General features: G+C 41.9%; 2 protein-coding genes across 5 annotated transcripts in view; one reads left to right on the top strand and one right to left on the bottom strand.

Annotated features, from left to right (window-relative positions):
* Positions 1 to 16,931, bottom strand: part of ACYP2 (acylphosphatase 2) — a 179,117-nt gene that overhangs the window by 48,041 nt on the left and 114,145 nt on the right. The window lies entirely within an intron of this gene.
* Positions 5,013 to 8,169, top strand: TSPYL6 (TSPY like 6; the record flags this gene model as incomplete). The annotated part of the gene is made up of 1 exon (XM_061431314.1): positions 5,013 to 8,169. A coding segment is annotated over one exon (1,176 nt), but the record flags the coding sequence as incomplete, so codon positions are not given.

The raw sequence follows: 16,931 nt of genomic DNA, 5'->3' as shown, positions 1-16,931 counted from the left end.
CTTACCTCATCCCCTCTCTCACTTGAATTGAATCTTGCTTTCTCCTTTACTGAGTACACAGAAGCAATGTGAAGAGAATTTCATCGATTCCGTCATCACTTCTACCCACCAAACAGCATCTACACCCTCATACTTTGCCTTCCTGCTGGTTTCCACAGTGACCTTGTCATGTTCCTACTAAAGGCTGACTTTTCCTCCTCTACTTGGGCACTAGATTCCATCTGCTCTCACCTATTCAAGGACATCCCTCCAGTGATTCTCCTGTCTCTCTCCTACATCATTAATTTTTGCTTGCTGCTGAATTGCTCACATCAGCAGGCACACTTGTTTTTCTCCCATTTTAAAAACCTTTTTTGGAACCACTTTCTCCACCATCCATCATCCCATTTCTTTGGAGCAAAACTTCAAGAGTCATATATACTTGCTATTTTCACTTTCTCCCTTCTGAATTTTCTCTTAAAGACATCACAGGGCATCCCTGGTGGCTCAGTAGTAAAGAATCCACCTGCCAGTGCAGGAGATGCGGGTTCAATCCCTGGTCCAGGAGGGATTCAGACCCACATGCCTCAGATCAACAAAGCCTGTGGGCCACAACTATCGAGCCTGTGCTCCAGAGCCCACGAGCTGCAACTACCGCAGCCCGTGCACGTGGGAGCCTGTGCTCTACGATAAGAGAAGCCACTGCAATGAGAAGTCTGCGCATCACAACCAGAGAGCAGTCCTTGCTCAGCACGATGAGAGAAAAGCCCATGCAGCAGCAAGACCCAGCATAGCCAAAAAATAAATTAAAAAATGTAAAAAGCCATTACAGCCAAGCTGTCACCCCACCACTCCTCCAAAACAGTTTTTGTCAAGTGATGACTCCATTTATTTCCCTTTTGGGCAAATTCCTCAAAAGAATATCAATATTCACTGTCTCCAATTTCTTTCCTCCCAATCCCCTTAAAATCTATTCTGACCTTCATCACTTTTGTTGTAAAATCCATTGGTCAATTCTCATCTTACTTGACCCATCAGCACCACATCACACAGTTGAACTTTCCTTTACACGTTTGGCTTTCAGCATACTGCACGTTTTCAGAGTCCCTTCTCCTTCATTGGTCTCCCCTTAGTCTCTTTTGCTGGTTCTTCCCCTTCTTCCTGACCTTGTAATTTTGGAGCCCCTAGGGATTGGTCTGGTGGCTCAGAGGTTAAAGCGTCCGCCAGCAATGCAGGAGACCGGGCTTTGATCCCTGGGTCAGGAAGATCCCCTGGAGAAGGAAATGGCAACCCACTCCAGTATTCTTGCCTGGAGAATCCCATGGATGGAGGAGGGCTACAGTCCATGGGGTCGCAAAGAGTCGGACACGACTGAGCGACTTCACTTTCATTTTCAGGGCTTGGTCTATTGCTACTCACATCCTTAGTGATTTCATCCTGCTTTAAATATTGCTTTAAATATGTGTGCTGATTACTTCCAAGTATGTATCCCCACCCTAGACCTCTCTTGTGTTCCAGTCTCATAATGCCCACTTGTTATCTCAACTCTCATCCAAAGTCATCTCAAACTTAACATGTCCAAAAGCAACTTCTGATTTTCCTGCAAAGGTCTCTTCTATCATAACATGCCTTATATCTGCGTCTGGCAGCTTCATCCTATCAGTTGCTCAGGTCAAAATTCATGGCATCATCCTTGACTTCTTTGCTTCTCTTATACCCTGTATCCAGTTCACCATGAAATCGTGCCAGCTTTACCATCATACTATATGCACTACCCAAGTCCACTGTGGAATATCACCTTCACCTTGATTACTTTGATAGCCTTCTAAAACATCTCCCTATATCCATCATTGTCCCCACACAGTCTATTCTTCACTCAGGAGCCAGTGATCCATGCAAAATGCATCCAATTTTGAGTCCTCTGCCCAAAATTCTATAGTGGTTTCCCACATCACTAAGAATAAAACCAAACTTCTTACAATATTATGTAATATCCTGCTTGATCTGGCCTCTCTCATTCACCCTGCTCCAGTCACACTGATCTCCTTCTGGTTATCCCCTGAACACCCTAAGCATGTTCCTGTCCTAAGGCTTCTGTTTAGCTCCTCTTTCTTCCTAGAATGCTCCTCTCCAGAATATCCACTGAGCTAAATCCTTCCTTCTTTGAATCTTTGCCAAAATCTTTTCAGTGAGGTTTCCTCTGACTGTGCTCAATCACATCCAACTCTTTGTGATCCCATAGACTGTAGCTTCAGATATGCAGATGACACCACCCTTATGACAGAAAGTGAAGAAGAACTAAAGAGCCTCTTGATGAAAGTGAAAGAGGAGAGTGAAAAAGCTGGCTTAAAACTCAACATTCAAGAAACTAAGATCAATGGCATCTGGTCCCATCACTTCATGGCAAATAGATGGGGAAACAATGGAAACAGTGAGAGACTTTTATTTTGGGGGGAGGGGGAGCATCCAAAATCACTGCAGATGGTCACTGCAGCCATGAAATTAAAAGGTGCTTGCTTCTTGAAAGAAAAACTATGACCAATCTAGACAGCATACTAAAAAGCAGAGACATTGCTTTGCCAACAAAGGTCCGTCTAGTCAAGGCTATGGTTTTTCCAGTGGTCATGTATGGATATGAGAGTTAGACTATAAAGAAAGCTGAGTGCCAAAGAATTGATGCTTTTGAATTGTGGTGCTGGAGAAGACTCCTGAGAGTCCCTTGGACTGCAAAGATATCCAACCAGTCCATCCTAAAGGAAATCAGTCCTGAATATTCATTGGAAGGTCTGATGCTGAAGCTGAAACTCCAATCCTTTGGCCACCTGATGCGAAGAACTGACTCACTGGAAAAGACCCTGATGCTGGGAAAGACTGAAGGCAGGAGAAGCAGGGGACAACAGAGGATGAGATGGTTGGATGGCAACACCGACCCGATGGACATGGATTTGGGTAGACTCCGGGAGTTGGTGGTGGACAGGGAAGCCTGGTGTGCTGCAGTCCAGGGGGTCACAGAGTGTCAGACATGACTGAGCGACTGAACTGAACTGAGACTGTAGCCTGCCAGGCTCCTCTGTCCATGGGATTTCCCAGGCAAGAATACTGAGTGGGTTGCCATTCTCTTCTCGAGGGGATCTTCCTGACTCAGGGATTAAGCCCGCATCTCCTGCGCTGGCAGGCTGACTCTTTACCACTGTGCCACCTGGGAAGCCCTTTTCTCTGACTACCCTCTCAAAACCACAGTCTGCTCCCAGTTCCCTACCCCCACAACTCTCAATCCCCTTACTCAATACTCTGTATTGTTTTATCCATAGCACTTATCACTTTCTAATATGTTTTACTTTTTTTAATTTAAATTTATTTTAATTGGAGGCTAATTACTTTACAATATTGTCTACTTTTTTATTATTGTTTTTTCCTCTGCTAGAAACTCCAAGAGTGAAGAAATCTTTGTTCTGTTTAATAATATATATCCTAAGAGCCTAAAATAGTAGTAGGCATGCCACAGACACACAGTCATGTGTTCCTTGAAGGTTAAGGAAGTATTTGTCTCAAACCGTTTAGCCTCATGCTCATTTTGTAGGAAGTTTTTTGTTTTTTTTTAACCCTTGATTCTGTTTATTTCCATGTCTATTTAGTTTTTTTCACTGCATTTCAGTGTTGAGTTATATTTCCATAAATTCATATATTTCATCCAAGTTTGAAAATGTACTAGTGTAAGTTTGTCCAACATGTTCTCTTATATTTCCTTAAATCAGTACTGTGACTATATTTTCCATTCCAAATATTGTTTACTTATTCTCTCTCCTTTTATTATTAATCTTTGGTTGATACTTTCTATTTATTGTCTTTCATTACTTTCTCCTTTTATGTTCATCATTACCTTTTCTCTCCTTTCTTTGGCTAACTCTGCTGGTCTTGTACACACTACTCACCTTAGAGTCTATGATGAGTGATACAGTGCTCACCAGTATTTTCAGCTTCCTTCTCCTTGCAGTCTCAGGCAAGGTTTTACTTCTCTGACCCCTTAAAGTTAGGCAAGGCCATCTGACTAGCTCTGACCAATCACATATGTCACTTTTAATGCAAACATTTAAAACCCTATGCATGGGGAAAGGATGTTCCCTTCAATAAATACTGCTTGGTCATTCAGTCATATGGGGGGAAAATGAATCTTGACTCCTATCACACCATTGGCAAAAAGCAACTCCAAATGGACTGCAGATAAATGAGAACAATAATAGAAAGGCAAGATTTCTTAACAGGGCACAAAAAGCACTGATCTAAAGGGGAAAAATGATAAACTGCAATATATGATTAAAGACTTTTGTTCATTAAAAGACATCACTGCTGTTGCTGCTGCTCCTGCTGCTAAGTCGCTTCAGTCATGTCCAACTCTGTGTGACCCCATAGACGGCAGCCCACCAGGCTCTGCCGCCCCTTGGATTCTCCAGGCAAGAACACTGGAGTGGGTTGCCATTTCCTTCTCCAAGATAGTGAAAAAGCAACTCAGAGGGGAAAAGATATTTGCAATACACAGATCTGAAAAATGATTTGTATCTAGCATGTACAATGGATTCCTACAACACAAAAAATACAGAATACGCAATAGAAAACGTGGAGCAAAGACTCTTAGACTTAACACAAAGCGGATATCCAAATGGTAAAATCAAAACCACGTGAAAGATTCTCAATTCCTCAGACATTAGGTACATGCACATTAAAACCACTGTGTGACAATATCACACATGCACAGGAATACTGAGAATAAAAAGGATGGCAGAACCTATAGAACTAGACTAGATGAGGCGGAGAGTGTCTACAGACTGAGGGGTGAGTATCGGGAAGCTAAAGGGTGGGTCTCCTGAGACTGCAGGGTGGGTGGCGCAATCCCCTGGTTTGCATGAGTGAGTCTTTTGTGAGGAAAACAGATGCCAACAAACAGCTGGTCAGGCTGGCCTACATGAGCGTCCCTGTTAGAGCCAAGGGATCCTTCCTCCCTAAGCCCATACCTTCACTACTCCTGACCACGCCCTGGGAGAACCGGACCGCAGCAGTCCCAGAAGCTTCTAGAGGAAACCCAGGTGCTGGTGGAGGTGAGTGAGGGGAGCTTGGAAACTGTTGCGCTCCCACCGCTCCAGCTTCCGGAGGAGGGGGTTGCACCCCAGGCCCCCGCGGACTCCAGCCCTACTCCCCAGCTCCCAAGTGCTGGGGCTCACAGTCGTGGAGTGGCCCGAGTGGGACTAGAGGAGGTTGGGCCACCCAGGGAGGGCAGGGAAGCAACCTCTGCCTCTGGGGCAGCCAAGGGCAGCCTGGAAAATGGTTTTCAGTGTGAAACTGGTGGGGAGAAGGCCCTAGAAACCTGTGACACCGGGAGATCAGAGTCTGAGCTGACGGCTGGACGGAAGGCTGCGGAAGCAAAGACCGAAAGGGGCCCCATCTTCTCAGAAGCAGCGAACCAGGAGGAGAAGGTTGAAGTGGAAAAGCAGGTGGGTGAGGAAAGGGAAGCAGTGGAGAAACACAGAGGGGTAAAGGAGGCAAAGGACGACGCAGGGCCCCCAACCCAGAGTGAGGGTCTCCACCTGAAGGCCCTGGACTCCAACCAGCTGGAAGTGGACGCTGGGGACGCTCAGGCTGACCCGGCCTTCCTCCAGGTGGAGCGCAGGTACAGGCGCGTGCGTGAACATTACCTCCAGTGGAGGAAGCACGTCATTCGGCACATCCCCGGCTTCTGGGTCACTGCCTTTCGGAACCACCTGCAGCTATCTGCCCTGATTAGAGGCAGAGATGCAGAGATATTCAGCTACTTAGCCAGTTTGGAGGTGAAGGAGCTCAGACATCCTAGGATGGGCTATAAATTCAAGTTCCTTTTTCGAAGAAACCCATACTTCAGAAACAAGTGGCTTGTGAAGGAATACGAGGTCACACCCTCCGGCCAAGTGGTCTCCCTTTCCACTCCAATCATATGGCACCCGGGTCATGAAGCCCAGGTCTTCCTTTATAGGAACCAAGACCTCATGTGTGGCTTTTTTGCCTGGTTTTCAGACAACAGCCTTCCAGAGTCGGACAGGATTGCTGAGATTATCAAAGAGGACCTCTGGCCAAAGGCACTGCAATACTACCTATTGGATGAAGCGCCCCATAGAGCTAGACTTCTCCAGATAAGGGAACCAGTGGAGACCCCCAGGCCCCCTGGGTTCCAATCTGGGTAACCTTCGCTCTTGGGAATACTCCCACACAGGTCCCCTGCCACCTCCTGCCCGACCTGGGCCTTGGCTACAGCAAGGGTATGCCTTTCACTGGTTTTGTGCTGACCTTTCTACACCTTCCGTGGACATTCAGTTCTCTTAGCTTTCACGACTGAGACCTTCGTGGCCACGCTGCTCCACTTCCCCATGGTCTTCTTGATGTCCTGTGTTAACACTACATGCGGTACCCTGGTGGCTCACCTTCTTCTAAGTCAAACAAATGTAGATTTCTCTGCCTTTGTCAGCACTGCTTGGACACTGTTCCCAAGGCTTCTGGTCTGGTTACTACCACCTGGATTTTCAGCTATGTTTAAGAGCCTGTTTTACTCATTCTGCTTTGCACATGGCCTGTGGACAACTGCTGGGCATTAAATCAAGTCAAGAGAGAACAGCAGTGGGCTGCTTGGTCTCTGATTTATGCAACCCCATCGCTCTTCCTGCTTCTCTGATAACCTATTGCTGCCTGCAACTGGATGCAACGCCCACCCCCTTAGGCTGCCCCCTGCTGGATGAACATTTTCTAGACCTTGTTAGGTCCACTTTCTAGTTTTTGGTAAACAAGAATCTTCAGAATTGGTGGTAGACCCAGGTTTCCTGCCAGCATGTAAAAGACCTTTCTATTTCTCCTCTGGGCTTTGCTGGTGGCTCAGATGGTAAAGAATCCGCCTACAATGCGGGAGACCTGGGTTTGATCCCTGGATTTGGAAGATCCCCTGGAGAAGGGAACGGCTACCCACTCCAGTATTTCTCCTCTAAAAGAACTCAATTCCTCACCATCACTCAGGAACCCTACTTTTACCGTCAGGCAAGTGGTTGAGGGGATAAGTTAGACTCATTTACATGGCAAGGGTAATGATGGTGTCCTTGACAAGTATCAGGTTTTCTCAGCCTCAACCAGTAAAGCCATACAAAGGTTAGATACTTTCATTTGTCTCCCTTCTTCATCCTGAACATGATGAAGAGCCAGCAGTGCCAGGGCAAACAGTTCCTCTTCTCTTTCTCCCTCTCTTTCTTATATCTGTCCTATCTCTTTTTTTAAAAATGGTAGCTCAGAAACATCTGCAGAAGCAGGATTTGCGGTTTAACTTGTGTGCGTGCTTAGTCGCTTCAGTTGTGTCTGACTCTCTGTGTCCCCATGGACCATGGCCTGCCAGGTTCCTCTGTCCATGGGATTCTCCAGGCAAGAATACTGGAGTGGGCTGCCATTTCCCTCTCCAAATCTGACCTGAGACAAGCCAAAATGACCACCACAAGGAGGCAGTTTAACTTGGGTCTTTACTATTTCAAGAGGCAGAGAGATGGTCCTGTAAGGAGACTACCAGAGCCCTTACTCCTCTCTGCCGTCTTCCCAGCCATCACCCATCCTAGCAATACCCAGACAGTTGGAAGAAAGGTAGATGTATATGGAATGAATGGATGGGAGAACTGAAGAGACTGGGGCGACTGCCCGCCCTAAGAAAGAAAACTGAACAGACGCCCAGAGGCAGAAATGACCCAGGGAAAATATGGGCCTAGAATGAAAACTGGATTGACTGAGAGCCTGCAAGGAAGGGTATCTTCTCTTGTCAGTGGTGATGGAAGGAGAAATATTTTTCTCAGGATTGGGATGGGAGAACTGAAGGTAGTTGAAATACTAACTATGTTGCTGAAAGATGGGTTCTTTAAAGAAATTAAAACAATGCAATTATGTGGAAGATTAATACTATGTCCTTAATTTCACTAGTATTTAGTAAAACCTATTACTTTCTCTGTTTCTGTTTACTGGGAAGATGCGGCTGTATAGGTTTTCTTTTGCTTTCAGTTGAGAACATTTGAAAGGATGCTAATCTCTTTCTTGTACAATATGGAAATTTTTGTGAATATTCATGATGATTTTCAACTTGTTTCTGTTAAAACTGTATCTTTAGAAGTAAAATTGAATAACTTGGTCTTGCCAGACTCTGAAGACTTTGGAAATGATTGTCTTTATGGAAAAATAACACACAAAAATTTGTGGCTCTGACTGTCTTCACAATTTATCCTGGTAACAACTTAATAATTGATATATCTCTCTCTCTGAATGGCAGAAATACTTGGGAGGTTTCTCTGTAAAATTGGAAGTGTACCACTGGCATATTTTTCTTTCCTTATTTGCATGTTGGTAAAATAAAAGCATGTCAGTATAAAAAAAATAAACTAAAAAGAAAATAGCAAGGGTGGAAAAATACACAGAAAAATCAGAATGCATGAACACTACTCTTGGAAGAGTAGCTTGGTACAAATACTTTAGAAAATTGATTGGCAGCATCTATGCACACCCTCTGATCCAGCTCTGGGAACATACCCAACAGAAATACATACATATATATTCACAAAGACATGCATGGAAGTGTTTATAACAGCACAGTTCTAATAGAGGGAACTGCCCCCAGAATCCATCAACAGCAGAAAAAGTAAGTTTTAAAATAGTCACATGATGGAATGCTATGAGAAAAGTTTAAAACCTTGCTTATATGAAATATTACAAAGGGATCTCACAAACATGAGCTTGGATGAAAGAAGCTAGATATAAGACTGCATGGATGCCAAGTTGCTTCAGTCATGGCCAAATCTGTGTGACCGTATGGACTGCAGCCCACCAAGCTCCTCTGTCCATGGGATTCTCCAGACAAGAATACTGGAGTGGGTTGCCATGCCCTCTTCCAGGGGATCTTCCCAACCCAGGGATTGAACCCGGGTCTCTTATATCTACCTGCATTGGCAGGTAGATTCTTTACCACTAGATTTCTTTACTTAAGCCATCTGGAAAGCCCCAGACACAGGAGTACATGCTGTACAATTCCATTTATATATGAATTTTAAAAACAGATAAAACAAATCTAAGGTGGTAGAAGTTGAAATAGTGATTCTACAAAGAACAGTGAAGAGTCTGAGATTTTATTCTGCTTACAAACTATTATTTTAGTCTGCCTAGTTAATGGATGCTGAGTCATAGACAAAGAACCTTGCAACTCAAAAGTCTATGTCAATAGACTTCTTGACCCCTACTTCCTAATTATGCAATGTGAAGAAAGCCAGGTGACACCTGCACACATACTGGGCGGCATTACAGAAGAGGAACCTGAGTTTAGGTCACCACAGTCTTTCATAATGGGGAGTGAACATGCCTACCCTTTGCACTGAAGGGACACATCTTTAATTCATTAAACAGTATGAAAGTGTTAGTCACTCAGTCATATCCAACTCTTTGTGGTCCCGTTGGACTGTAGCCCACCAGGCTCCTCTGTCCATGCAATTCTACAGCCAGTCCTTTCTCCAGGGGATCTTCCTGACCCAGGGATCGAACCCGGATTTCCCACATTGCAGGCAGATTCTTTCCCATCTGAGCCACCAGGGAAGTCCCATCAAGCAGTATAATAAAAGACAATAGTAAGAGATACAACTTTTCTATATTTTCAAGACTTAAGCAAAACTGCCCTTTCCTGTAGAGAAAAACATTCTCTGTTGTCTTTCAAGGCTATCTAAATAAGCTTGAAGAGATACTCTGAACAAAGGCAGGCAGTATCTCTGCTCACAAGATAGGCAGAAATATCAGAGACCCATGATCACTGTCTCCCCAACAGCTGCAGAGGATGGAAGGGCTGGTATCCCAATGACTGGAAGGGAGTGTGATGGTAGATTCTGAAGGGCTGGAGATGTCTGTCTTGATCTGGATGCTACATACATGCGTATATTCAATTTTCAGTGCTTCTTTGAGTTGTGCACTTGTGAAACATATTTTTCTATATGCATATTAATAAAATAAGCCTACTTAAGAAAAACAAAAATTGAAAAGAAACCCAAAGTAAGCAAAGAAAAAAAAAAAAACCCATCATTTTTCTGGAACTTTAATGTGAGAAGATGATTGGCCAATTTAAAAGTATGTTTCAGATTTTGGGGGGGTAGGCTTTATAGCCTATAGTCCATGTATTAGATTTCTAATAAGATCATTTTCTACACCACAAATGGTTAAAACCCATTTCCTGGGAGTAAATTTTTTATCTTGGTATGCGACATCAACCTTTAGTATTTATATTGCTCCTGCTCATTTTGTCAACTGACTTTTATCAGAGTTGAGTTGTAAACAGTTGATTAATCATGACTTGTGATAGTTCATTTTCAAAGCTTGGTTCTTCCATCTAAATAAATGATAAAATTCACATATTACTTAACTCTGTTGTTCAGCAAAGATGATGCTATTTCTGAGACTTGGCCCCTTCATATACTTGCTTCTTAAAATGGTCTGTATCAGTTTCATATCCTTTCTTCTAAGCCCTCCCTTTATTTGAGATATAAATATTTCACTGAGTTAAAAACAGAGTTTCAAACTATACCTTTGGCACATGCCATAGAAGACAGCAATATTAATAGCAACAAAATCTTCTGCAAAACTAAAGAAAGCATTTAGTTTGGCTTATTTGAACAAAATCTTTCCATTTCTGTATATTACAAGATATATTGGGACAATAAGGATACTTCAGAGCTTAAAATGGCAGATTTTTTAACATGAAGGATATAAAAACATGTAATAATATATAAGATCAACTAACTGCCTTTGAAACATAAGGTAGATTTAATTAGACTTTTTACAAACTATCAATTCATATCACACATTTTAATTTTAAATGGCATCCACATGGATGGCTCGCCCTGAATTTTCCAATGGCAAAATTTTCTCTTTGCTATTGGTAGCTGGAAGCAAAAGAGACATAGGATTCAATTTCAGAATCCTAAAATTCAAGTTTAGTCTGTCTTACCAAAATAGATGAGTATGGAAGAGGCGGTGGGTCGGATTTTTCAGTTTGGCATTAAACTAGGGTCTAGAGTGTTAAACGAATAGTGCACTGAGTTGTAAGTCGGACACCTGGTACCTGGGTTCTAAAGGGCTCAGCCATAAACTAGTGCTGTGCTAAGTGCCAGTGCTAAGTCGCTTCAGCCATGTCCTCTGTCCATGGGGACTCTCCAGGCAAGAATACTGGAATGGGCTGCTATGTCCTCCTCCAGCCGAGCTTCCTGACCCAGGGATTGAACCCGGGTCCCCTGCATTGGTAGGCGGGTTCTTTACCACTAAGCCACCTGGGAAGCCCCCAAACTAGGCAAACCAATTAATTCTGAAGACACAGTTTTCCTCATCTTTTCAATAAGTTTGAAATGTCTTTTCTTCTAAATCTGGATTTACTTACCCTTAAAAATAAGCCAAGGTTCTGTAGCCTCCCCAGCTTACTTTATCTCTGCTCTCCCTAGGTGACCTTAGCCACTTCCAGAGCTTCTGCCATCACCTTTGAGAAAAGGACTCAAATTGGAATCTCCAACCCTCAGTCCAAGACCAGGGTCTGACCTGTCCATTTGCACAGTGTTTCCAGAATTGCTCTCTTCCTTTCTCTGTTTTTACTTCAACATCTCTTGTCTATATTATTAGAAATCTCCAGGCTTCCCTTCTTGAATCTGATCTTTGTCTTCCCATCATTCACACTACTGACAAAGTGATCTAATCCCTTTTGCACAAATATCTTTGCACCACTGTGAAGGAGACATGGGTTCGATCCCTAATCTGTAAGATCCCACATACCACTGAGTGAGTAAGCCCATGCGCCACAGTGATTGCGCCTGTGCTCTAAAGCCTGGGAACCACAACCCAAGTGCCGCAACTCCTGAGGCTGCGTGCCCTAGAACCTGTGTCCACCACCAGAGAAGCAACTGCAGTAAGGCCATGGACTGCATGCAACTAGAGAGCTGCCTGTGCTCGTGGCAACTAGAGAAAAGCCCACACAGCAACGCAGACCCAGCACAGTCAGAAATAAAGTTACAAGACAAAAACACCACTGCCTACAGAAGACAGTCTTAACACCTTATAATTGCATTCAAGGGCAGTTCCAGTCAAGCCCCTGCCCAACACTCTTGCCAGAGTCCACTCACATCGGAGTCTGTGCTGTTCCTCAAGCAGCCCATACGCAGTCCTGCCTCTGTGCCTTTGCTCATGATGTTCCCATCGTGGATTCTCTTCCTCACTTTCTTATGTTTGGAAATCCGACCATTCCTTCTGAATTCAATTCAAATGCCATCTCCCCTAAATAGCCTCTGAAACCTCCTACTTCCCATAGAATTTATTTCATACAAGTTTATATCTGTTAGTTCTTTATATGTGTTAGCAGTTTATATGCCCTTTTTCTCAATTTTAAGGGGCAAGATCATGTTTAGCTATTTTTTTTTTTTCTGTGATGAGTAATACATGGTCCCTGTCCTCAAGTAGCCTACAGTATTGCATAGAAGACAATGTACAGCATAAAATACTAAAATAAGGGCAACCATAGGGTTCCACAGGACTGTGCAAGAGCACTATTTCCCACACCAAAAGGTTAGGGGTACTAAGGAAGGCATATATTATATGAAGGTGGCTTTTAAGTGCCTTCCTAGATACCATATGGTAAGCTTCTTCACAGTGTGGAATTTATTTTTTCATCTATATATCCTTAAGGATACATATGTTTAGGAAAAATTACGCACTCCAAAATTACTTAATGATTGTGTAAGCAAAAAATGCCTGAGTCCTTTTTAGCTCTAATGTGTAGAGTATGCATCATATTAGTCTTTTGTACTAGTTTATTCCACTGAGTGGACAATGAGAAAAAATTAATTGGCTACTGAAAACCTAATTTTAAAAAGGTAATAACATAATTTTAGGCTTGATGTTTTAGGTTAAGTGTTAATTTCCATACCTGTCCATATAATTCCCAAGAAGCAAGAGCCAGGGCAGATTTCAGTCAAATCCTCACAAGTGTCTTAGTTCTAAATCTCAGAAAGGAGGTTATGTTGATAACTGAGCTGTTCTGCAATTATAGATCAATTGAGTCAAAATTGTTATATTAGTTCCATGACCTGTAATTTTATGTAATTTAAAGAAAAACAGCAGGCTTTATTATAGCCCTTCAGTCCAGTTCATTTCAGTTAGTTGTGTCCAACTATTTGCGACCCCACGGACTGCAGCATGCCAGGCTTCCCTGTCCATCACCAACTCCCAGAGCTTGCTCAAACTCATGTCTATCAAGTCGGTAATGCCATCCAACCATCTCATCCTCTGTCATCCCCTTCTCCTCCCGCCTTCAATCTTTCCCAGCACCAGGGTCTTTTCCAGTGAGTCAGTTCTTTGCATCAGGTGGCCAAAGTATTGGAGTTTCAGCTTCAGCATCAGCCCTTCCAATGAATATTCAGGACTGATTTCCTTTAGGATGGACTGGTTAGATCTCCTTGCAGTCCAAGGGACTCTCAAGAGTCTTCTCCAACACTACAGTTCAAAAGCATCAATTATTTGGTGCTCAGCTTTCTTTATAGTCCAACTCTCACATCCATACATGACTACTGGAAAAACCATAGCTTTGATTAGATGGACCTTTGTAGGCAAAGTAATGTCCCTGCTTTTTAATATGCTGTCTAGGTTGGTCATAGCTTTTCTTCCAAGGAGCAAACGTCTTTTAATTTCATGGCTGCAGTCACCATCTGCAATGATTTTGGAGCCCCAAAACATAAAGTCTTTCACTGTTTCCATTGTTCCCCATCTATTTGCCATGAAGTGATGGAACTGGATCCCATGATCTTAGTTTTCTGAATGTTGAGTTTTAAGCCAACTTTTTCACTCTCCTCTTTCACTTTCATCAAGAGACTCTTTAGTTCTTCTTCACTTTCTGCCATAAGGGTGATGTCATCTGCATATCTGAGGTTACTGATATTTCTCCCAGCAATCTTGATTCCAGCTTGTGCTTCATCCAGCCCAGCATTTCTCATGATGTACTTTGCATATAAGTTAAATAAGCAGGGTGACAATTTACAGCCTTGATGTACTCCTTTCCCGATTTGGAACCAGTCTGTTGGTCCATGTCCATTATGTTTTTCCATAATGCCCATGTCCATTATAGCCCTTAACAACAGGCTATACTAATAACAGTTCTCATTCATTAAGGGCTACATCATAGTTTCACTTTCCTAAGCACTTCATGTACATTATTCTCTTAATCCTTATAACACTCTACAAGGCATTCCTGATTCCATTTTGCAGATTAGGAAAATGGGACTCATTTAAAGCCAGGATTCAAACCCAAGTCTGACTCCAGAATCCAGTAACTATACACAGGTAGAAATGCTACTAATATCTTTTTTACAGTAGAAAATAATTTGCCAAATGGATACGATTTTTCCCATTTGTATACAAATTTTCTTGGCATATAAAATGTTTACTAATTTTGATGTTTATTAATGAAAGTTATGACACATCAAAATCAGAAGTACAATACTTCTGATTGTTTTTTCCTTTAAGGATTGTAAACATGTTATGACCTAATTTCCTCAGCAATATGAATACCGCCTACAAATGAATATAAGACACAGTGGCATTTTTTGACATATCTGTTGGTTCACATCTCTTTGCTAAAGCCACTGTCACAGCTGAAGCATATTTTCAGGTGTTCAAGTGGCTCCAACTAGCTTTTAGCCTTAATTCCAGGAGTAACCAGAAGTATTTGGAAGACAACACACTTTGTTCAAGAAGACCAAATAGCAGAGGTCTTCTGAGTAGGGAAGGGATTATGTCACTGTCTAAAAATCCTTAATAAACTTGGCTCCTTGGCAATGGGGAAGAATGCAGAGCCAAAGCACATATGAGATCCCAACAATATGATGGAAATAAAGGGATAAACAGGAAAATCTCAAGCAAAATGTACAACAGAGGAGAAAAATATTTATAAAAATTTTTCAGTGTTAATTTTGTGTATCCAAAAGAACACTGGTGTGAGACCAAAGATAAGATGATTTTTAGTTCCAGCTTGTTTTCTAGTCTAATTTTGTGACTTCTGGAGGAAGTGATTAAAATTTATTACTATGATTCAGTTTATTACTCATGATAGGATTGAGGTAGACTAAAAAGTCTTCAGTTTCCTTTTAGAACTTTGATCTTATCATGCTAGGGAGACTGCAAATACACACCCCTCAATGGCACCCCACTCCAGTACTCTTGCCCGGAAAATCCCATGGATGGAGGAGCCTGGTGGGCTGCAGTCCATGGGGTCGCTAAGAGCCGGACACGACTGAGAGACTTCACTTTCACGTTTCACTTTCATGCATTGAAGAAGGAAATGGCAACCCACTCCAGTGTTCTTGCCTGGAGAATCTCAGGGACGGGGGAGCCTGGTGGGCTGTTGTCTATGGGGTCGCATAGAGTCGGACACGACTGAAGTGACTTAGCAGCAGCAGCAGCAAGGCTTTATTATTTAGAGATAGGTTTAAACTTAATAAAGAAATTAGATGGACACTTTCTTATCTTGATAAAATATACCCTGGTCTTAAAGTGATCCATCATGACTACTGGGGCAACAGTAGAAGCATTCCCACTAAAGTCAGGAACAAAGAAGGATGTTCGCTTGTCACCACAATTATTTAACAGACCATATTGTTAATAAGAGAGAGAAACTAAAAGTATAGAAACTCAGAAAAGGAAATAAAATTTATCACAATTTGTGATCATTATGGAAAATCTGACGTAGTCAACTGGAAAAGTACTATAAACAAGGAAATTTAGTTAAGGTAGCATGATACAGAATTACTATATATAGATATCAATACATTTCAGATGAACAAACATAGTGAGTTTAAAAGTGAAATGGGGAAAGACTCCATTTGCAATAGCAACAGTAAAAGATGAAATATCTAAGGAAAAAAATGTAAGAAATATGTAAGATTTACGAATACAATTTTCAAGCATTCCTGGAGGAGACAAAGAGAACAGCATACCAAGTTTTTAGATAGGATGTTTCAACCTCATAAAGTTATCCTTCCTAAACTAATTTAGAAATTTATTGTCATTACACTATGAAGGCCAAAAATTGAGAAAGGAGTGAGGGACAGACAAGCATATTTCAAAATACAGTTTTAAAAAATGGCAAGGAAAGCCCCCCAAATAAATAGAAATGAGGGGTTTAGACATTTTAATGTAAAGCTACATACAAGAGTAAACGAATGAATGAATAGGATGGAACAAGAAGTCTAGAAATAGAGCCCAGTGCATAGAGAATATGGTATATGATAAATACGGCGTCTGAAATCAGGGCAGAAAAGAAAACAGCTCAAAAAACTGTCTTCAGACAGCTGGAGAGTCATCTGTAATAAAATTAAGCTGGATTCATGTCTCATGCTACACAACCAGGTAAATTCCCAAAGAGCAAAGACTTAAATTTTAAAAATATAAAATCCTAAAAATACTATAAGAACAAAGGAGACCTTCTTTATTAACTTGGAGTGGGGAGATCTTTCTATTATGTAAAATCTGGAGGCATAAAGGGAAAATATTGATAAAATTAAATTGAAAAAGTAAAAAGTTTTTAATCTACACGGTAAGGATAAAATCCATAAGAAAGTCAAAAGAAAAATCACAGACTAGAAATGCATAAATTCATAACAAGCAGATTTGTAGAATGGTGAGAAAGGATGTATACGAAAGGGCTGCAAATTACTGATTCAGAGATTTGCCAAAGAAGGAAGTTAACTTCAGATTATGCAGTTGGCCATCCGTATCCATCAGTTCTACATCCAAAGAGTCAACCAACTGCAGACTGAAATATATATTTAATTCCAGGAAGTTCCAAAAGCAAAACCTGAATTTGCCATGTGCCAGCAACAATTTACATAGCATTTGCATTGTATTAG

Source organism: Bos javanicus, chromosome 11 (assembly GCF_032452875.1).
Source record: "Bos javanicus breed banteng chromosome 11, ARS-OSU_banteng_1.0, whole genome shotgun sequence".
Lineage (NCBI taxonomy): Eukaryota > Metazoa > Chordata > Mammalia > Artiodactyla > Bovidae > Bos > Bos javanicus.
This window is presented reverse-complemented; position numbering and strand designations above follow the sequence as displayed.